General features: G+C 40.6%; 1 protein-coding gene across 1 annotated transcript in view; it reads left to right on the top strand.

Moving 5' to 3' along the window:
* Window positions 1-1,448: 1,448 nt before the first annotated feature.
* The window catches only part of LOC119417920 (beta/gamma crystallin domain-containing protein 1), a 43,944-nt gene continuing 24,017 nt past the window's right edge, over window positions 1,449-21,375 (top strand). The window contains exons 1-9 of the mRNA XM_037685169.1: window positions 1,449-1,457; window positions 1,697-3,069; window positions 3,453-6,783; window positions 6,979-7,155; window positions 9,947-9,985; window positions 10,655-10,773; window positions 13,538-13,694; window positions 13,902-14,041; window positions 18,698-18,824. Of these exons, the coding sequence (XP_037541097.1) occupies window positions 1,449-1,457; window positions 1,697-3,069; window positions 3,453-6,783; window positions 6,979-7,155; window positions 9,947-9,985; window positions 10,655-10,773; window positions 13,538-13,694; window positions 13,902-14,041; window positions 18,698-18,824 (5,472 nt within the window). The remainder of the gene's footprint in view (window positions 1,458-1,696; window positions 3,070-3,452; window positions 6,784-6,978; window positions 7,156-9,946; window positions 9,986-10,654; window positions 10,774-13,537; window positions 13,695-13,901; window positions 14,042-18,697; window positions 18,825-21,375) is intronic.

The following is a 21,375-nucleotide window of genomic DNA, read 5'->3' on the forward strand; positions in this document are numbered from 1 at the left end:
GATGGATGGATGGATGGATGGATGGCTGGATGGATGGATGGATGGATGGATGGATGGATGGATGGATGGATGGATGGATGGATGGATGGATGGATGGATGGATGGATGGATGGATTGATGGATGGATTGATGGATTGATGGATTGATGGATTGATGGATTGATGGATTGATGGATTGATTGATTGATTGATTGATTCCTAAACAACCGCCCATCCATATCTTGATTTACATTGCGTTTAAATTACGGCAGCAGAAGCTAGCTGTAGCACTTCCGGAGCAGCCTGAGTCACAAAACAGCCATGAAATGCCAAACTGATGCTGGTGTAAAGGCCCCGCTTGGACCAGCCATAGCTCATCAATGCTGTCAAACTTAAACTCAATTTCTTCAAACTGAGATCATTCAAAAAGTTATCCTCAACAAGTAAGATATTTATTGCTCGTGCACACATCATCACACTTCAAATCGTCTGAAATACAGTACTTTTTTTTTTTTTTTTTTTTTTTTAAGAGAACAGAGTTTACAAAGAAGCTTTCTAAATAATTTTACAGGAGGAGCTGCAGCAATGAGAAAACACGTTTTTCAAAATGAAAGCATGCAAACCTAATTTAAACCCTCAAAGCGAAAGATTACATGAATACTATCGACTCGTTAAGCTTTTAAAAGTAATTAAAGGGTTTTTCTTTTCCGCTTTAAACACAAACTGATAATAAAACAAACTGTTTTTTTATTTTTTTTTACTGATAATTAAATGTAAGCAATGAAAACTTGAACACCCAGATGTTTTCTATCAGTTAGACTTCCAGATAACTGAAATGAAACTGGGGTTTGACGCGGAATTCATCGCATGACACTGATGTTTCAAAGTTTACGAGCAGCACTTGAAAGCAGCATTCGAACTTCTGTCTGGGCTGCGCGCGCTCTGTCGGAGGGGGCTGAACTTCAGCAGGACGCGTTTATTACTGCGCTCAGATAGTTGGGGATGCTTAAATAACTGGAGGAGCAAACGCAACGAGTCCATCAGGTGATCATGAATTTTAGAGAAGATCTTAACCAGGACTGTCTCTCAGCTGTTTGCGTTTAAAGAGAGGAAAGTTTCCTTCAAGTAATTAAGGGTGAGTTGAACTTGGTCTGACATTGGAGTCTGCTTTACATTTAGAAAAGTCACTTTATATATATATATATATATATATATATATATATATAATCTTTCACTTTTTATTTATTTATTGGCTTTTGGTGAGGCAGTGAATCTTTATGAGGTAATGTTCACCCACTGCCATTGTTTATTCTGGTGAAATGATTTTCTGTTTGTTTTATTGCTCTGTAGGAGTTTTTGTTCTAAGGCAAAATCATGTTCACAACCTACATAAAGAGTCTGAATGATTTGGTATTTTCTACGGTAAGCTTATAAGCACCATTGCATGTCTTTGCTAGTGCTAAGAGATGCATGGCAGCAGTAGAAATGTCTATTTTCTTAGAACCGCCAGCCTGCCCACCCCCCCCCTTTTTTTTTTTTTTTTTTAGCAATATAGACAGTTTGCACAATTACAAATAACATCCTGGTTGTACTTTTTAATTTATTTACTAAAAAAAATACTATAAGTTCAAATATTTTCAGTTGCATGTTTCCTAACTCATTCATAAATGTGTAAATTAATATTAATCTGATTTATTTATCTTCTAAATTTGCTTTAGTCTGAGAGCCCTGAAGAGCAGCCGAGTACTGGAGTGTTGGGTCGTATCGGCAGTTGGTTCTCTCCATGGAGGGGAAATGCTCCAAAGTCTCCCAGTGAAAATGCATCCTCACCTTGTGACTGGACTGAGAACACAGGAGAGGATGAGGAGGATTTTGTGAGAGCCCACGCAAGGGAACAGCGCTGGCAGGACTGGAACACTAGTCCACTCTTCAAAAGTGTTCTCCCTTGTGAAGAGGAGGACGCCTCGCAGTCTGCCCACAGAGACGGCTCTGTTGTGAGCTGCACTGAGACAGGAGAAGGACGTCCAAGAGAGGAGGAGCGTGAGCCGTGGAGGAAGCAAAGAACAGGGCAGGGCGAAGAGAGGGTGGAGACCAGCAACGGTGCATCATCAAGTGGAAGTTCTCAGAAGAATGTCAGTCATCTGAGACATCTGTCTTCTTCGTCTACGCAGGGAGTGGCGTGGGACTTTGACCAGGCCCATACCCAGACTCACGCACACAGACGAGCACAAACAGGCAAGAGGCTCCACGTGTACCTGGAGGAGACCAGCGTGAATCTGAGTGACCAAAACAAGTGTGCTGGAAAGGAAGTTGTCTGCACAACAGTCAAAAAAAGCTTACAGGTTTTTGCAAGGGCAAAGTCATCACCGTGTTTTGATTTACCGAACAGTTCGAGTCTAAGTGCAGAGAAAAATGTAACACCGGCTGTCGGTGCACAGAGTTATTATAGTACTCTAGTGGGAGTGTCGCTAAAACCACACAAAGGCTCCCAGTCTGAGCCTGAGTCTGAAAGAGAACAAACTGAGGCGGACGACATGGGCCGTAAAAATGCCAACCGAAGGAGAGTCAGGAAGAACTCTCAGGGAGATGGAGGGAAGAGTCCTGTGGAAAAAAAGACGGGAGATACTCAGGCTGCAGAAGTATTCTCCCCGTCAGACAGCTCAGCGACCAGTCCCCTGAGCACAAGTCCAAATGTTCACCTTAAAGAGGCATCTGAAGACTCCTCCTTTAAGCCCAACCCAACGTTACAGGTTTTACCTGAAGGTGGAGAATGTGATAGTCCCTCCTCAGATATGGTCAAGCACTTGGACAACTTCCAGGATTCACTCTCAGTCGCTGGAGTCACTGAGGCGCACCTGGATGGTTTTTCAAACATGGACCAGGACGACAGTTTTTACAAAGTCGAGAGGAAGACGGAGACGCCGGAGTCCAAACGTAGGAGCATCAAGGTTTCTCGGAGTGAAGTGAAGCTTTTTACAAAACAGGTTCCTTTTGTTCCAAAGCTCAACCCAGCAGCTGAAGTTTTAGACACTGCAATAAAGAATACCACAGATGGAGCCGAAGATAAGCCCAAAACAAAGACTAATAAGAGGTAAGTTAAGATTTTAAATGGAAAAAACACTGAATCACAAGTGAATTGAACAGTGATTCTTTGCATTTCCTTAAAATATTAGTCCAGCAACTAAAAAATACAACTTTATTGGGGATAAAAAAAAAAAAAAAGTTTTGTACTTTCCTTAAATCCTATTTTGCTTGCCTTTTGCTTTTGTCTGCCATGACCTGGCTCTTAGTGGTAAAATTAACACAGGTGTTTCCACAGTGAGAGGGCGGCATGAGTCATAACACAAAGTTCAGCTCTGTACCTTGGATTAGTCTAGATACAGTAAAGATGTGATTCTGAGGTCAAACAAATCTCAGTGCAGTTAAGGAAGCTTTTAAAGAATACTTTTAAAATGGTACATTTAATCTTTTCAGACTTCCTAACACAATGAAGATCGTTGAAGAACCTAAAGCTTCTGTGGGACGGATTGCGGCTAAAATTAGCCTCTTTGAGCGAAAGCAGCAAGATACGACCATCCAAACCCCGAGGAGTGCCGACGTCTCGCCAGTCACAGTCACAGGCAGGATTAAAGCAGATATTTTTTCATCAGAGCAGAGGTCAAGATCAACTGAACATTCTGACAAACCAAAGTCTGGCCCCACATCACTGAACAAGGAGACGCCAATAACAATCAAGGAGCGAGCAAAAGTATTTGCAGAAGTGAGCAAGTTAGAAGAAAAACCAACTCAACAAACACCACCAATAACAGGAACATCTCAAGAATCCTCTTTGGCTTTAGCAATTTCAGGATCAAAGTCATCAGAACTGGGTGATCAGGACAAACTGGATGCAAACGAGCCCATAGCTATTAAAACAACACCAGAGATAAGATCAAAACCAGATGGACTGGGTAGTTATGCTGTTGGGGAGCATTTATCCCCTTCAGAGATGCAACTAATGGACTCTAAAACAAAAGAAACGACAGAAGAACAGCACACAAAACCAAACATTATTGAACACAGTGATCCAGCTAGTTTAGCACATTTGACCAATAGCACAGCCCCACAACCTAAAAGCCCTAACCGAACAAGCTCTCGCTCTAAAAGAAGGAAAAGCAAAGAACCAGCCAGTCCCAGAAGCCCAAATAACCAAATCAAAGATAAAACTATTAAACAGGGGGAAGCAGATAATACAGACGAGGCGCCTTCTGCTTCCAAACCACTTCCAGAAACGATGTCATTAGCATCTCAAAAACTCCCAGAAGATACATCAGCTGTACAGCCTCCAAATGATGTTAAACAGGAGATATTAAAGAGCGATACAGAGGGATCAGCCAAACAGACAGTGTTGCATACTTCATTTGAAGCAAAACGTACTGAAAAAATGCTAAACGAGCAGGAGGGATCAACTGAAACACCTGTCAACAGAGATGAACCTGATACTGCTGCTCTTACCAGTGGAACAAAGGAGACTATAGACAAGGAGGTTGATATTGTACGCCAACAGGAGGAAAAATTAGAGGAACACAGCCTCGCATTCACATCAGAAAGAAAAAAGGTTTTAGAGGACAGCAGTGAAATTTCCACCCCCTCCCTGTTAACAACCTCCTCATCTGAACAGCATCATGAGAAGCCTCCTGCCGCAAAGCAAGAGTCATCTAACGGACAACCTAAATTGGATAAAGCCTCATCAGTGCAGCCCGAATCAGAAAGTAAACAAAAGGGAAAGACAAAAACACAGCAGCCTCCAGGCTCGGACACAGAGCTAACAAATCAAGCTGAGACTGAAGACGGTGCAAAATTAGAAATGGTGGGCAGCAAGGAAACAAATCAAGTCAAAGAAAAAACACAGCAGCTCATGCTTTCAGACAAAAGCGCCACAAAGGACGGTGCTTCCCGCAGAGGACTAAGTAGCTCAGGGAAAGAGAGGAGTGTTGAAAAAGCCAAGCAATTAGAAACACCCTGTCAGTCGTCTGAAAGGACTAGTGGATCACCAGCCCTCCCTGTTCAAACACAGAATGCCACCGTGACTCCTGAAAATCCTATTTGTACAACCATCCGGACTAATGAGGCTGTGAGGAACACTGAGAGTGATAAACAGCCTCGAAAGGTGGAGACAGCTATAGATGTGCCTCCTGAGTCACAAACACGATCCACAGAAAGCTCTGAAACTGAAAGAAAGTCAGTGGTGACTGCAGCTGAGCCCCCACATGGATCTGCATCTGTGGAAAAAACAACGAGTTTGCTCAATGACTCATGCGCACATGAAGCTAATGATGCAGGGTTCTTCAACTCCAAACCTATTACCAAAGCTGCTGCATCCGATGAGGGCGTAAGAGCAGAGGGCACTAATGACACTCCAGTGCTCATACCTGCCCAGATCGCCATGACACAATCAGTAAAGTCAGATTCATCAAAGCCTCATATTTCTGACTGTAAATCAACAAGGACAGAAGTAGGGGACAGTGATTTACAAAGAAGTCCCATGCCCTCAGAAGGAGTAAACACAAAACCAGATCTTAGCCACACCTCCGATGACAGATCAAAACATAAAGAGAACAGTATTAACATCTCTTCAATTAATGATGCAGAGAAAATAACTCAGACCGGCTCTGGTAGCAGCTCGTCTATCTGCACCAGTAATGAAACCAACAAGGCAGCAGAGAAAAGGCTCACCCAGCCAGTGGATAAACTTTTACCTGTTGCTAATGGCGATATCCCCCCACATTCACAGCCGCCCCACACAGTCAAAAAGGAACCAGCAGATGGAAAAATGATCCCAACTCCAAAAGCTCCTTCTTTACCAGAGGCTAATAAGTCAATTCCTGACTCAATGCACCATTCATCCATGAAAAAACTCACTTTGCCAAAGAAACTAATGAAAACTGATTTCTCGCAACAGCAAGATTCCCCCTCTAGCTGGCTAGACATAGATGTTCCCAAACGCAAACTTAAAGTCTCCGAGGCAAAACTGACCTCTTCTGGAAGTGAGAGCAATCTCCTGGACACTTCCGGCGAGCTAGATGATGACGATTTTGTGGAAAGAATCAAAAATCTCTGTGCTCCTTTCTCCATCCCGCCACGTAAGCACAACCACATTCGAGCACCTCAGCCTTCCTTTGCGATGCCGGCCATCAGAGAGGACCGCTTTGAGAAGACGTTCGACCCTGAGGAGTTCACATTTGGCTTGAGAAAGAAGACTCAGCTCGCTTTAGACACAACTCCAAGCCTTCTAGTGAAGCTTCAGAGCACTGAGACGAAATCTGGCCTCATACCGGCCAGGGTTAGCGTTGCTGAACGGAGCATGCTGCTCAGTGGCTTTGACACTCTCTCGCACCTCAAGGACAAGAATGCTGTCAAGGATGGGGAGGACACAAAGGAGGAGAAAGATGATCAGATAAAGGTGAAGTCTCGCTTGGAGAAGAGCTCTATCCTCAGCAGTCTCGCCTCTTCCAGCTTTAGAGGGAAGAGGAATGAATCTCAAACACAGGCAGAGGGCTCAGAAAATGTGTTGCTCTGCAAAGCCCCCCAGCTCAGCCCTCTGCTTTCACCCCAGCCGGCCCCACCAAGCCCTACAGCTACAATCAAAGACACACTAGCAAAGCAGAGCAAAGAGGAAGCCCAGGCTGCAGAGACTGCGGTTGGTGACTCAGGCCCTCCACTTCCTTCTTTTAACGACATCAAGCTGCCGGACTATTTGGAGAAGTACCTCCCACAGGATCAAGCTAAAGCAGCGCAGAGCGTACGAGGACAAGTCAAACCAGAGGTTAGTTGAACTCTGTCTGCATGAGAATGATCTAAATGTCGGTGCAGTTGAGACAAGTTGAAGTTAAGCAACGTTATAATCTGAAAAACACCAAAAAGATGACCGTAGAATGACGTTTAAACAACAATAAGCTTCAAGTTGTTCATTTTGAAGGCAGAGACATTCCGCCTGATGTTTTTCTGTTTATGCCTGCAGCTAACAGAAAAAATGGCATCTCCAGCTTCTGAAGCTAAGGCAGACAAAGTCTTGAAACCAAGTCTGGTTCCTGACGCTGCAGCTCCTGGTTTTCCTGGGATTCCTCCAACTACACACGCTACACTTCCTGAACTCAAGCAGCCTTTGACTCAGCCACACAACACATTCAGAAACCATGTAAGTGTGTATTAAACTTTGTATGTATGTAATGGAGCATCTGGTTTACTATTATGAGTTAAGATTTAAGTATTGACTTTGACTTTGGCATGGTGACTACTTTTGTCTTTAATTTTCCTTCAAACTGCACCGCATGGAAATTTGCACGGAAATTTTTATACATTCAGTTGTTTTTCTCCATTCGTGCTAATACTGTGTCTTTACCTCACTGTTCTCTTGTCTTGTTGCCATTTAGTTGGATAATAAAGGAACTGTGCTGCAACCAATAAGAATTTTGGTGATGTTTGAGAACCACGTTGTGTCAGTTCATCCAACAAAATATTTTTTTAAAGCTGCAGAGGATTTACTAGTAATGCATCACGGTTTTTTGTGTTTATGGGATTTAAAAGGCTACGTTAAAATGTTTTTACTTGTCATTTTGTGGTCAAACGCTGTTAAAGCTCACAAGTATTTATAGGCTAATCCAGATTTCCAAATATCTTGAAGGATATCCTGCTAATATTTGTTGACTTGCGCTCAAACAAACCCATGAAGGTATTTGCACAGTTCCAACTGGTTCAATCATTGTCTCTAACGAAGGCTCGAATGAGCATGTCAAGTTTTGTATGTTTTTAGTTTCAGTTAAGTTCAGGAGAAATACTTGTGAAATTTTAAATCATTTTTACTTTATTCACTTAGGCATGAAAAATGCTCAGCTGGATACTTTCATAAAAATCATCAGATTTTCTATTACAATTTTACTACAAAAACACCTGCATTTTCAGGTCTTTCGCTTTTTCTTTGGGCGGCTGTGGCTGAGTGGTTAGAGCAGTCGTCCTCCAATGCAAGAGTTGGGGGTTCGATTCCACCAGCAGTAACATGCCCAAGTGTCTCTGGGCAAGACAATGAACCCCTCATTGCCTCCGACGTGTGTCCCATCAGGGTATGAACGTGATAAAGCTCTGATTATTCTTTGTATAGAAATAGTGGAGTGCTGTAAGAATGGGTAAATGAGGATATAGATCGTAGTGTAAAGTGCTTTGAGTATCTTGATAAGATAGAAAGGCGCTATATAAGTACAGTCCATTTACCATTTTTCTTGGAAGTTGGAGTTAAAAAAAATCGATTTTCTTAAATCAGAATAAAAAAAGGACCAGTCAGAGGTCCTCAACCAACCCCAACCTCTGAATCCAATATGGTGGCTGTTTGCAGCACCATGGGAGCTTTTCGCTTCATGCATAAGCGTATAAATAATCAAAAGATGACAAGTGAGAAATCTATTTGGACAAACCTATTACAGTTTTACTTACTGTAATTTGGAGAGTTTTGCGATCTAGATCACTTTTGTCTCTATTAAACTCCTCTGATTTTTGTGCACCTATTATCTATCCATCCATTATCTTTTACCCACTTCTTCCTTTTTGGGTCACTGGTGCCCATATCCAGCAGTCACTGTGCGAGAGGCGGGGACACCCTGGACAGGTCTCCATTCCATCACAAGGACACATGGAGACAAACAACCATTCACTCTCTCACCCACACCTAGGGACAATTTAGAGTTACCAATCAACTTAACATGCATGTTTTTAGTCTGTGGGAGGAAACTGGAGTACCTGGAGAAAACCCACGCATGCACGGAGTTAACATGCAAACTCTACCCAGAAATATCCTGGGCTAGGATTTGAACCATGACCTTCTCGCTGACAGGCAACAGGTCTACTAACTGAGCCACACGCCGGTGTTCTTATTATATTTCTGACAATAGTCAGATACCATTAACACATCATCGTAAATAGACATTTTCTTCAAAAATAGGCATGTTTTAATAACATTGATAGGAGTTCAACTCCAAAGAAGGTCTCTGGGTCTACGCTGAACTGCTTGTGACACCACATTTCAGTTTCATTTGCAAATGTTGGCTTCTACAGCTGCAGTAATAAACATTTTATTTTCACGTCTGTCAGTTCAAATACCAACAAATCAGCCACACACACAAAGTACTTTACAGTCTCTATTAGGAAACATTTCTACAGACTTTAAATGCATAATGTTTTGTTATCGGCTTTTGTTACTAACAATAATTAGCCTGATTACAGAGCAAAACAATGAGATAATCTTACTGGTTTTTCTACCTGTAACATTTAACATGGAGAAGTTGAATGTTGTTATTCCCAGATCTGATTTCAAACTTCTAAGGTGAATGAATTGCAGCGTTACAACTTTACCTCATTAGTTTAGTTTTTATTTTATTTTAATTTACTGTGAGAACAGCTTTTAATTACAAGTACCCCACATGAACCCACGCAATTTTTTATTCTGACATAATTTTGTTGTGCGATTTCTAAACCACAGGCTTATCTGTAGTCAAACTTCACTTTTTCACATTTAGAAGAACCTATTAGTTAATTAAATATAGGACACCCAAACATATTTATTTTGGTTTTCTCATTAAAAGATACCTGTTTAAAGATTAATAGTGTTGATTTGGTGTTTTTGGTTGATGGAGCTGTGTCAGGTATTGAAACACTATTTGAAGCGTCAAACTTACAATTAGCTTTAGAGTTTGAGGAAGTCATTCTGTTTTTGGCTCGTTGGCTCCTGTGTGGCATCTCGGTCGTGAATCAGAGCTGTCTACTTCCCAAACACCCACTGTGTCCACAAGTAAACAGAAAAGGCTGAGATTACCTGCAGACGCAGAGCTGGTGCACAAACTAATCAGCATGTTTCACTTTTTTTCTTCTTCTTTTATAGAAGTTGCCTGCGCTCTGTGGTGTTTGTCACAATCTTTACTATGTGTGCTTTTTCATTCCAGATAAGAACCGTCAAGGGATTTCACAAGCGCCCTGGAAAGGTACAGTAGTCACAGCTTTGCCCACACTGAATGGAAACAAGACGGAGAGAGAGGAATCTAAACAGACAGCGCTTTGTTTTGTGAAAACTTCTGCTTTTCATCTGGTGTTCTTGGGGGTAAACTAGTGTAAATTCTCAGCTGGATACGATTACATTCATGGCATTTAGTGCTGCGGAGGCAGTGCTAATGTTGCAGTTGTTGCATAAATATATTCCCCCAGTGTTCAGTAAATTTAGTTTCTTGCCTAATTGAGAGTTAACAATATGTGATCGAGGTCCATTATATTAAAATAAAGATTTAAAGTAGATTTTGTTTAAGATTTGCAAAGGAGGGCTTTTGACATGACGAATAGGAAAAGGGGTGTGTTAGTCTTCAAAGTACAGTAGTTCCATTTTTGCTGTTTATTTTTGGATTTTCTTTATGTTTTAGGTTGCAATGAGTTGTTACATTAACAGTGCATGATTGTGTGCCTGGAGCTTTTTTTTTTTTTTTTTTGGTTATGAATCAACTATTTGTCTGTAGTAAACACATCCATAGCAAAACATCAGCATCCATTGAATCCTGGCTTTAAATGCCAGATTGGGCATTTGATGCTTTCATTTCTCTGTATGCATAATGTGTTGATTTTTTTTTTTTTCCACGCGCTGCCCTTCATCTCTCTCTCTGCAGTTGGTGCTGTTTGAAAAAGCTCAGTTCGATGGCCAAGCCTATGAGATTTACAGTGATGTAGCAGATGCTTCGTCTCTGGAGCTCTCGCCTCTCATATCTGTGAAGGTCGTGAGAGGATGGTGAGTATTATTTAAAAAAAAAAAAAAGAAGAAATTTTCAGATGAAAATGTGTGGTGAAAGATAGTTCTAATTAATGTCAAGTGTCTTGGGAGGCTGAGGGCGGCTGTTAGGGCTTCTCGTGGGATTAATTTAGTGAAATGTCACAATTTAGAGCCCCATCTTTTCCTTACGGAGCCCTTTTGTGCACAATTTCTCTTAGGAGCTTTTTCTGTTTACAAGAGTGTAGAAATATACCGCACCCTTGTGGCCTGAGGGCTGTGACCCAAAGCGAGAGGACGGATTTAGCCAAGATTTTCCAGCTTGAGTTCAGATGTGACTATTGATAGGAATCCACGTGGTCCAATTAACCATCAGGATTGTTTGTTGTGTAATTAGCCACCTGGAGAAAGAATAAAAGACAGGCTTTTAGTTTTATAACCTTGTTTTGTTTGGTACAATTTTAATCCATTTGGCTTTTCTTTAAGGAATTCAGTGTTTTAAGTATTCTGCACTCCTTTTGTTGGCCTGCACAAAAATATCAGTGCAATCCTCTTAAAGGGATATTCTTGTCATTTTTGAAGGGATTTGTCAACAGGTTATCAATATTAAGTCCCTTATCAGCCGTGACATTTGTTATAGGTCATGGAGCATGGAGGGGAAAAAAGGCAGAAGTATTTTTAGGCTAATCAAAAAACAGAAGTTCTCCAAAGTGGCATATTGGTGTGAAAGAACCCCACCTTGGCTGAAAGTGAACTTTTTCATGGCTTCGTTTGACGCCGTTTTCTGAACCACACAAGATTCGTGTTGCTCCTCAAACGTACGCACCGAGTACGAACCCTGAAATAGACCGTGGATGTGCTGATGGTGCTGAGAGGCTGTGAATGTATCAGACTCGGCAACATCAGCATTCGGCGTATTTCACCGAGTTTAAGCTCGGCGCACACATTTACATCGGAACATTGTTTGGTTGAGAAGACGACGTCAAACTAAACAAACGATATCAAAATATGTCTCTCACATTGGGATGTCTTTTTTGAGAAATAGTTTTTTAATGAGCCTGAAATGGATGAAGACTTTTGGTCCACTGCTGCCCATATCCAGCTATCACTGTCTGAGAGGCGGGGGACATCACAGGAACACATAGAGACAAACAACCATTCACTCTCTCACTCACACCTAGGGACTATTTAGAGTTACCAATCAGTCTAACATGCATGTTTTTGATCTGTGGGAGGAAACCAGCGTATCCGGAGAAAACGCACACATGCACAGAGAGAACATACAAACTCCACCCAGAAGGGTCCCGAGCGGGGATTTGAATTGGTGACCTTTTTGCTGAGAGGCAACAGCTCTACCAACTGATCCACCGTGCCGCTCACAAAAGATAATTTAAAAAAAATGACGACTTCCTTTAAAGTTGGGGTGCACCAATAAATCGGCTCTGATTTCCTTAATTTTGGGAGACCGGCTGACATGACAAACCGATTTTACAGATTTTTTAAAAATAGTTTTAACAAACTAAACTTCATTTATATTTCAGAGCACTACCTCATGGCCAGTTAAAACAAGTTTGTATTGTTTCTAGTATATTGTTCAAGGGTATGTTTTTCAATAAAATAAGACTGGAAAATTGAAGGTGTGAGCTTATAACACCTGACAGTGTCGCTTATAAAACAAAATCGTTATCGGCAGGTCAGGCCTTTTAGAGATCGAAAACTGCCATCGGTGCACCCTTATTTATAACTCTGCAGTCTTCATAAATGTCTGAGGATCATTAAATTCCACTATCATTAACTGTTAACTGTCAGCAGACAAGTAATAATTAAAAACAAAACTGTCTTTTTAAGTTAAAAGTATGTATAAGTAAATGTACAGTGTGTTTCAAGGCTGGTATCTGGTTGAGTAAAGCCGTTACTGTGTGCCACATTCTTCTTCCTCGTTTTTCAACAGCAGCCATGTTTCCTTCATATTTCATTTCAGCCTTCCGTAGATAAACGTTGCTCAAAGTAGCTTCAACATTTGCCAGTCATTTGTGTCCTCATGGTTTGCAATGCAAGACATGTTTTCTCCTCCTCAGCCTGACAATCATTGCTGAACATATAAAACTGGGATGCACTTACTAGACCAAAGAGATCACTTTCTCATCCTTAGTGCATCTACCTATTTACTTGTAGATGTACTTTTGTGCGTTTTTTATGTGCTTTTATACAAATACATACTAGAAACATAGCGTAATGTGATTTTGTTTTTCTGCAGTATTTAATTTTCAAGCTATTGTAGATCTATGCAGTATAATAAGGCTGTCCTAAAACAAGCTAAAGAAAAGCAAGTTACATTAATTTTTTTATATGGAGCTGAATAACTGTTGAAGAAAAAATAAAGACCAAGTAAAACTATGATGTTGTTAAGCTGCCTTTAGTTAAATGAGGTCAGAAATAGAACAATAGAGAGGAAATTATAAAGATAAAAATAATAATATTAATAAAAAAAAACAAAGATTTGACCTTTAGCAGCCACTCCAAAGTAAAACCAACATTTTCTCATCTCGAACAAACAAAGAATTAAAAGTCTATTTTCCAAGCAAGGCTTGGTTAAATCTTTTTATGGCAGACTAAATAATGAGTAACCATAATGAGATTTATGTTTTAAATTAGAGCTTTTAGTGGTCCAGATGAATCATATTGTTTACAAAGACATTTTTTTGCACATTTGCTTCCTCTTTTCCGTTTTGCGACTTCGCCTGTTTGCCTCTTTTACCTGATTGGACGTGTGTTTGTACCACAGCTGGCTGCTCTACGAGAAGCCTGGCTTTCAGGGCCGCATCATCGCCTTGGAAGAAGGAGGCACTGAACTGGAAAACGTGTGGGCAGATCTGGGACCGGAAACTGAACCGCACGACGTTCCGCCGATGATCGTCGGCTCTGTTCGACTTGCTGTCAGGGTGAGCTCTCCGATTTGCTAACTTCCCCTCTGTTTGCCTTTTAACTTCACCTCACATCAGATCTTAAATTGCTTTGTGGAATTCAGTCGGGACTCGGGAGTAGAAGAGTCTGTGACTCATCTAATCACTTGTTTTCTCTGGGAGGAATCATTGAAGGATTAGTGTTGGCCTCTGCTAATTATTGCTGTTTTTCTCCCTGTTCTGCAGGATTACAGCATCCCCCACATAGATCTTTTTACTGAACCAGAAGGCTGCGGCAGAGTGACACCTTACCACGACGACGCTATAGAGACGGGCTCATTCGGCATTCCACTCAATACCGCTTCCATCAGAGTGCACTCTGGGGTGTAAGTATGAACGCTTTTAGAGAATTTCTATTTGAAATCTAAAACACAGGAGTGTTTTTTTTTTTTCCACATAGTCAACGTCAAATTGATTTTTTAAGTTATCTTTAGTAGGGGTTGCTTTTTGGATCAATTTAGTTGAAGTTCCAAATGGTCTGAAAATGAAAAGTGACACTCAACTCTTGCAGCGTTGAACGTTGGAGCAACCCACTTTAGTCTGAGAACAAAGGCACTGCCTGCAAATATGTGCAAGGTTCACATATTTGTGGGCACCAACTGTAAAAACACGAGCATAAATTACCAATCAGAGAACGTGTTGTTATAAACTGGAAATACTCATTTAAAAAGGGATTGTTTTGCTCTGGGAGCACACATGCTTCAAACTTTGGAAGGCTAAAGCAGTGGTTCAGTTGTTTTATTGTGGAGTTCTGCAGAAATTTTTATGAACAGTCAATATCTTAACTGCTGCACATAGCTCTTGGAACAAAATCAGTTTGGAGGAAATTAGTTAAATTAATTGAACTCCTTAATTAATTCTGACTAGAGGGGAGTGGTGGCGCAGACGTTAGAGAAGGTGGGCATGTGTTCGGAAGGTCGCTGGTAGGCCTGTCGCGATAAACAATAAATCAATTAATCGCACAATAAATGAAAATTATCAACGTTATTTTCATTTATCAGCTTTATCGTTTCTTCGTGTCTCTCTCTTTCTACTGAAGACACTGGATGACAAAAGGCTCAACTCCGGTGCTCCTCACTGACCCCTCCCTTTCTCTTTTCACCTTGAAATCCATTTTAACCGTTCAAAATCCTGTTATTGGATCGATAAAAGCAGCTAAGCTGAGAAGCTAAGCTACGAGCTAAGCTAACAGGCCAACCTCGGGGAAAAAAACCTCTGTATTGTTGAAGCTCCAAAATTCACAGTTGAAACCTGTGCCTTCATGTAAAAAATTGTTTTTCTCTGCAAAAAGAAGCTGAGAACTTGTTTACTGAGTTTTTTATTAAAAGCTTCATGTGAAAAATGCTATGCTAAAAAGCTCAAACCACACTAAGCATCCGCCATTTTGAGAACCGAAACTAAGGAAGGAGTGACAGCTCATGTCATGTCAAGGGACCTCCCTCCCATTTTTCTTAAAGAGACATGCTGCTCGCTCCCTCACTGTCCATCCTTCGATTCAAACAGTCTTATACTGCCATCCGGTAGTCGAAAAAAGGTACTACACTCAAAACAAATTAACCAGCATTTCTTCTTAAATTTGACTATAATTACTAATTATTGTCAAATTTCATACAATATTATCATTTATCGCAATAATTTTGGAGACGATTAATCGCCCAGCAAAATGTGTTATCGTGACAGGCCTAGTCGCCGGTTAAACTCTCCTTACTGACATCAAAATGTGGGTGGGAAAGGTGAAACACCCACACCTGTCTCCACTCTCAGTTGCGCCATTCTGGGCCCTTGAGCAAGACCCTTGACCACCACCATCTGCTCCCCTGGGTGCCCTAGATAGCAGCTCTTTGCTCCACACAGAGGGCTGTGGTAGCTCGGTGGTCTGTGGTTGCATCAGGACGGGCATCCGGTGTAAAAACAATCACCAAGTCGTCATGCGAGTTGGTTCGCTGTGGTGAACCCTGAAGAAGGGAGCAGCCGAAAGAAAAAATAAATAAAAAAAATCTGACTTAGACTGATGAACTCACAGCTAGTCCAACTATCCCACTGATTTGCATTAAAGTGTATAGTTATTTGCTAAAGAAAATAGCAGCAGCAGCTAGCTGTAGCACTCCCATTGCAATCAGTATAATAATGTTAGGGTGTGGCGCAGTGGTAGGGCAGCCAACTTGGGACCAAAAAGTCACAGGTTCAACTCCCTGCCATGCCCACATGTCGTGGTGTCCTTGATCAAGACATCTAATCTCTAACTGCTCCCTGGGTGCCTACATAGCTGCCCGCTGCTCCACCTGGGTGTATCTCATGTGTCATGGGTTAAATGCAGAGCACAGAAATTGATGGCAATGACACACCTTTAATGGTCTTGGTCTTTCCACATATCGCCCTGATTCAAAAGACCTGAACGATCATTTTAAAATGTACTGTCACATAAACACACAGAATTATAGGCACTTTCAAACCCTGCGATAATTAGTTGATTCAGTTCAGGAAAATGTACAACACGAGCAATTAGAGTCGAGTTAAACTGCACCTCGTCATAAAATAATGACGGCTTTAGGTGCTGATAGACAAAAGGCTTACAAGCGAATCACACACTCCCAGTTGTTCTTGATAAGTTTTTTTTAGTTTATGATTTTTCTCAAGAGGTTCGGTGAAGAATGGAAATCCTTTCTGCGTCGACGAGAGAGCGATAATAATCGTTGCTTTGTTCCTTTGTGTTTATCTGTGGTCTGGGCTCTCATTTGCGAGCGGAGGAATGCCTGTCCTGCTGTTGCATGTCAAAAAAGGGGAAAGGTGGAGACTAGACGGGGTGTGAAAAACAGACAGAATGGTTTGGTTTTTTTCGCACGAGAAGCGTTCACAAAATTTCGCGCCCTGCCCCAGACGGTAATGAACAGCGTTAAACCTCTGTGTGCCCACAGTACTTTTTGTGGTTTTGTCTTGGCACGTTTAGTAGAACGTTCTCATGTTGAAAACAGTTTTAGTGTCTCTTGAAATAATTAAAAATCCATAGTGGTCGGTGTCAGGTGCCGGCTCGTTTCTGTTCAGCAGAGTAAAGCTGCCTCAGCTGTGCTGCTTTGGTGCACATTCTGCGACATGTGGAGACAGCTGTGCACCAGACGGGGTTTCTCCTTGTCTATATGAGCAGAGCTATGTACTGGCTCCTGTTATTGTATAACTTTTAGCAGAATGAAGTTGCTATTTCCTCATGATATCACATTCATAACTATCTGAGAGATAAAAAGCTTAATCATCCAGGTATATAACAACAAAAATGTTTAAATTGTGTCATCTGGACCAGTTTCTTTAAGTGAGAAAGGTTTCGTCTCCCTTCTGGAAGACTTCGCCAGTCTCCCATAGGTAGCCTTCACTGCTGTGTTTCAAGCCAACCTCCTGTGGAAGTAGGCTTTTAACACGTGCAAACAGGGCCCACCCGTCCACAACAATCAAACGTCATGTGCAACAATCAAATATTTTAGGCTAGATGGCCAACTTGCTACTCAGAGAAACAGCCTGAGGACAAACAAGTTCAAGTATCTTTATTATCCCCGAGGGGCAATTAGTTTCACAGTCAGTAGATATAAAACATCCATACTACACAAGACATTAAGACATTAAAATAACAATACCTAAGTCATCAGTGTTTATTGAGAAACCTGATCACCACAGGGGTGAATTAGTTCTTCACTCTGTTGTTCTACATCTGGGCAGCAGATATCTGTGTCCAGATGGAAGCAATCTGAACACACCATGGAGTGGTGATCAGGATCTGCCAGAATCAGCCTGGCCTTGTTCACTGACCTCGTTATGTGTAGGTCAGTGAGGTTCTGTAGGGCTATGCCAGCAGTTTTACTGCACATCCTGACAATCCCTGAGAGTTTGTTCCTGTTTTTGCATGGTAACAATCCAAACCAAGAGATGAAGGTAAAAATTAAGAGACTCAATAAAACATCCTCATGAAAGTAGAATCAACAGTTTCCGATAAAACATCCATTCTCTGGTGGACCTTTTTACAAAGTGAGTTCACATGGGGGTCAAAGGTCAGTTTGTCATCAAGAACTGTTCCCAGATATTTATAATGGATGCAAAACGATGCAAGGCCAAAATGGTTGCCTTTTTTGTTGTTATCTACCCGGATGATTGAGTTTACAACCTTTTTTCGGAACCATTTTGGCCTTGGCTGTTCTGTGAGTAGCAAGTTGGCCATCTGGCCTAAAACATTTGATTGTTATACATGATGATTGATTGTTTTGGATGGGTGGGCCCTGTTTGCGTGTGTTAAAAGACTACTTTTGAGATTCCACAGGAAGTTGTCTTGAAACACAGGCTACTTAAGGGACAGATCTGGTTGGCAGGTCGCAGACTGACAAAGTCGTCCAAATGGGAGACAAAACCTTTCTCACTTAAAGAAACTGGTCCAGATGAAATGATTTAACCCTTTTTTTTATCTGAGAAAAGTTTTATTCTGCCGCAGATGTGGTAAATGGCATGAAGCAGTGTCTGGTGTCTCTAAATGCAGGCATGAAGCTTGATTCCAGCAAAAGCTGCCAACCAAGAATAAAAAAAGAAACGTGGAAGAAAAAAAAAAAAAGAAGCTTTGATCAGAAGCATGCCATTCCCAAGCTATTTAGTCTAAAACAAACAAATGTTTCTCTCTGCTCCGCAGCTTCATGACTCATATCTGAGGGAGAATAAAAATAAACTCAAATAGAAGAATTGCTTGACTTGCGATACACGCTGCGTGCAGGGGAAAGTTTCTAATATCCATGGCCACGCTGTGAAAGGAAAACCTTCTGCTTCTTTCTCTGTAAGAAAACAAGCATGGGTAAACCAGTTATCAGAATCTGGACCATCCACTGGTTTATAAAAGCAACAAACTCAGTATTTCTTCTAATCCACTGCAGGGTGCATAATTGGTCATAATTTAAAGTGACCTTTTGACCTATAGATAAATGAACTTAAAATATGTCTGTTTCTGCTTCCCTCAGGTGGCTGCTGTACAGTGACCCGGGGTTTGAAGGCATGGTAGCTGTTCTGGAAACAGGCGAATATCCTGTTCCTGAGGCTTGGGGCTTCGACTCACCCTTCGTGGGATCCCTCAGAGCACTAAAAATGGTGTGTATTGATCATAGCAGAGGCTAGATACGGTTGATGTTAGCCATATTGGTTACAGGGTTTTAAAGAACCGCATGTTGGTGTATATTTTTTAATAATTTAGTGTACTGACGTTGATGATTCTCTTATTTTTTCAATCTTCTTTGCTTGAGGTGAGTAAAAAAAAGTGTGGCAACAAATAGTCGCCATTATTAAGTATTGTGAAAGTTGCATCGCGTGTTTGTATTTCACTATAGCCAATCACATTACCCTTGTTTGTAACTGCTTGTATTTATTCTAACTGCATGGCACAAAATATCCCAGACTTTAAATGTACCATGAATACTTTAAAAAGCCTCTTAGTTTTTTGTCTTTTGCTTCTCCAACAAGGCTTTAGAGGCATTTTGTTATTTGACGTGATTATAGGCATCATGCTGAGGTTGATTTCTAGGTCACAACCGATTAGTACAAAAGAAAGTGACAATAATGAGGTACAAATCAGCCCCATGAGATAAACTTTGTGGATTGCTGTGATATTTGATACACATCCGTGGATCCTCAACAAAGTACTCTGATTTATTGATCATTATGCTAATAAATCTATTGTTCCAGCAGTTTTAAACCACAGAAAAATAAGTGACGTTTGCATCTTCTGTTGTGTTTGGTGTTAATAAAAAAAAAAAAATGCTGTGCAATTTCAGTAACACCATGTTAGACAAAAGCAAAGGAGCGCTGTTTTTGTGAGGTTAATTAGCAGCTTCAGCTAATCCCTTTTTGATTACTGCTCCTTTTTCCACTCATAGTTTTTGTGTTAACACCTTCATGTCACTTCGTTGAAACGCCCTGAATGACGCATTCTGATGCATGCGCGTTGTTGTTTTCTTTTCTACTCCTGTAATTGTGTGAATGTTTATGAAGCATTCAAACTATTGTGATCCATTTTTTTCTGTACATTTTTCGGCGCGTTTTTCATCTCGCAGTTTTCAAGCTATTTCAACAAATCACACATCAAAACGTTTCAGGATAATTCTGCTGTGACTTTTGGTATTGGTGCAACTTTAGCTTTTTGAAACATTTAGCCTTGTCTGCCATTTTTTTCTTCATAGAAAATGAGTTGAGCTCATTTTACATCCTTCAAATCTTGAGATCTGACCTTTTACTGCTCCTTTCACATTTTGTTCTGGTTCAGCTTCTTCCTTGTGCAAATTCAAACATTTTTCAGCTAATTTCAGCTAATTTCAGCTGTTTTGTGCTCCTTTCAGATTCTTTCTGCTAACTACAACATGTTTATGCTTCTTCTAACTTCTTTTTTCTACTTTCAGCTTGCTATGCTCATTTCAGCTTATTTCTGTAAGTTTCAGCTTTTTCTACTTTTTCAGCTATTTAGCTGTTTTTTTGTTGTTGCCAATTTAAGCTTTTTCAGCTAATTCCACATTTGTGGCAGTCCTCTAAACTTTTTTCAACCTTATTCAGCTAAAATTTGGTTTATCCACTTTCTTCTTGTAATTTCAGCTTCTTTCTGCCTTTTTTAGCTACTTTTCAGCTGCTTTGTGCTAATTTAAGCTTTTTACAGATAATTTCTACTTTTTGTGCTCATTTCTGCTTCTTTCAGACCAACTGGATGAACATGTTCTTTCAGCTTTTTTATGCCAATCTTGTTCTAGCTTTTCAGTTAGCGTTTTAGATTTATTTATTTTTTTGCTTATTTCAGCTGTTTTCAGATAACATCCTGATGCACGTTCAATAATCCAGGTAGAAAAATCCAAAACAGTTAAGTCTGGTCCTCTGGACATTCAAAAAACAAAACAAAAAAAATTGTAGAAACGTTTCATCTTTCATCTGAAAAACTTCTTCAGTCTGAGGAGCTGTATTCAGCTCAGTCTTATAAATAGCACCTTCTCTGAGGTGAGCAGCTGGTTTTGGCTGTCAGCAGCAAACTGGTCGATCCACTATGAGAAGGTGCTATTTATAAGACTGAGCTGAACACAGCACCTCAGACTGAAGAAGTCTTTCGGATGAAAGACGAAACGTTTCTACAATTTTTTTTGTTCCATTTTGTTTTTTGAATGTCCAGGGGACCAGACTTAACTTTTTTGGATGTTTTCAGATAAGTTCAAGTTTTCTTGGCAATTCCTGCTACTTTCAGCCAATTAACTTCTTTCTGTTAATTTCAGCTTGTTATGCTTCTTTCAGCATTTTTTTTTTTTTTTGCTAATTTTAGCTTTTTCAGCTAATTCCACATTTTTTTAGCTTATTTCAGCTATTTCCACTTTCTTCTGGTAGGTTAAGTGTCTTTCTGCCTTTTCAGCAACTTTTCAGATGTTTCACAAACAAGGTTAAATCATTTCACCTGGACCAGTTTCTTTAAGTGAGAAACGTTTCGTCTTCCATCCAGAACACTTCATCAGTCTGTGGCCTGCCAACCAGATGAAGTCTTCCGGATGGAAGATGAAACTTTTCTTCCTTAAAAAAACTGGTCCAGATAAAATGATTTAACCTTTTTTGTGTTATCTACCTGGATGATTGAGCCTACAAATCTTTTTCAGATGTTTATTTATTTTAATTTTTTTTG

This window comes from Nematolebias whitei, chromosome 12, assembly GCF_014905685.2.
Source record: "Nematolebias whitei isolate Nwh7 chromosome 12, NemWhi1, whole genome shotgun sequence".
Lineage (NCBI taxonomy): Eukaryota > Metazoa > Chordata > Actinopteri > Cyprinodontiformes > Rivulidae > Nematolebias > Nematolebias whitei.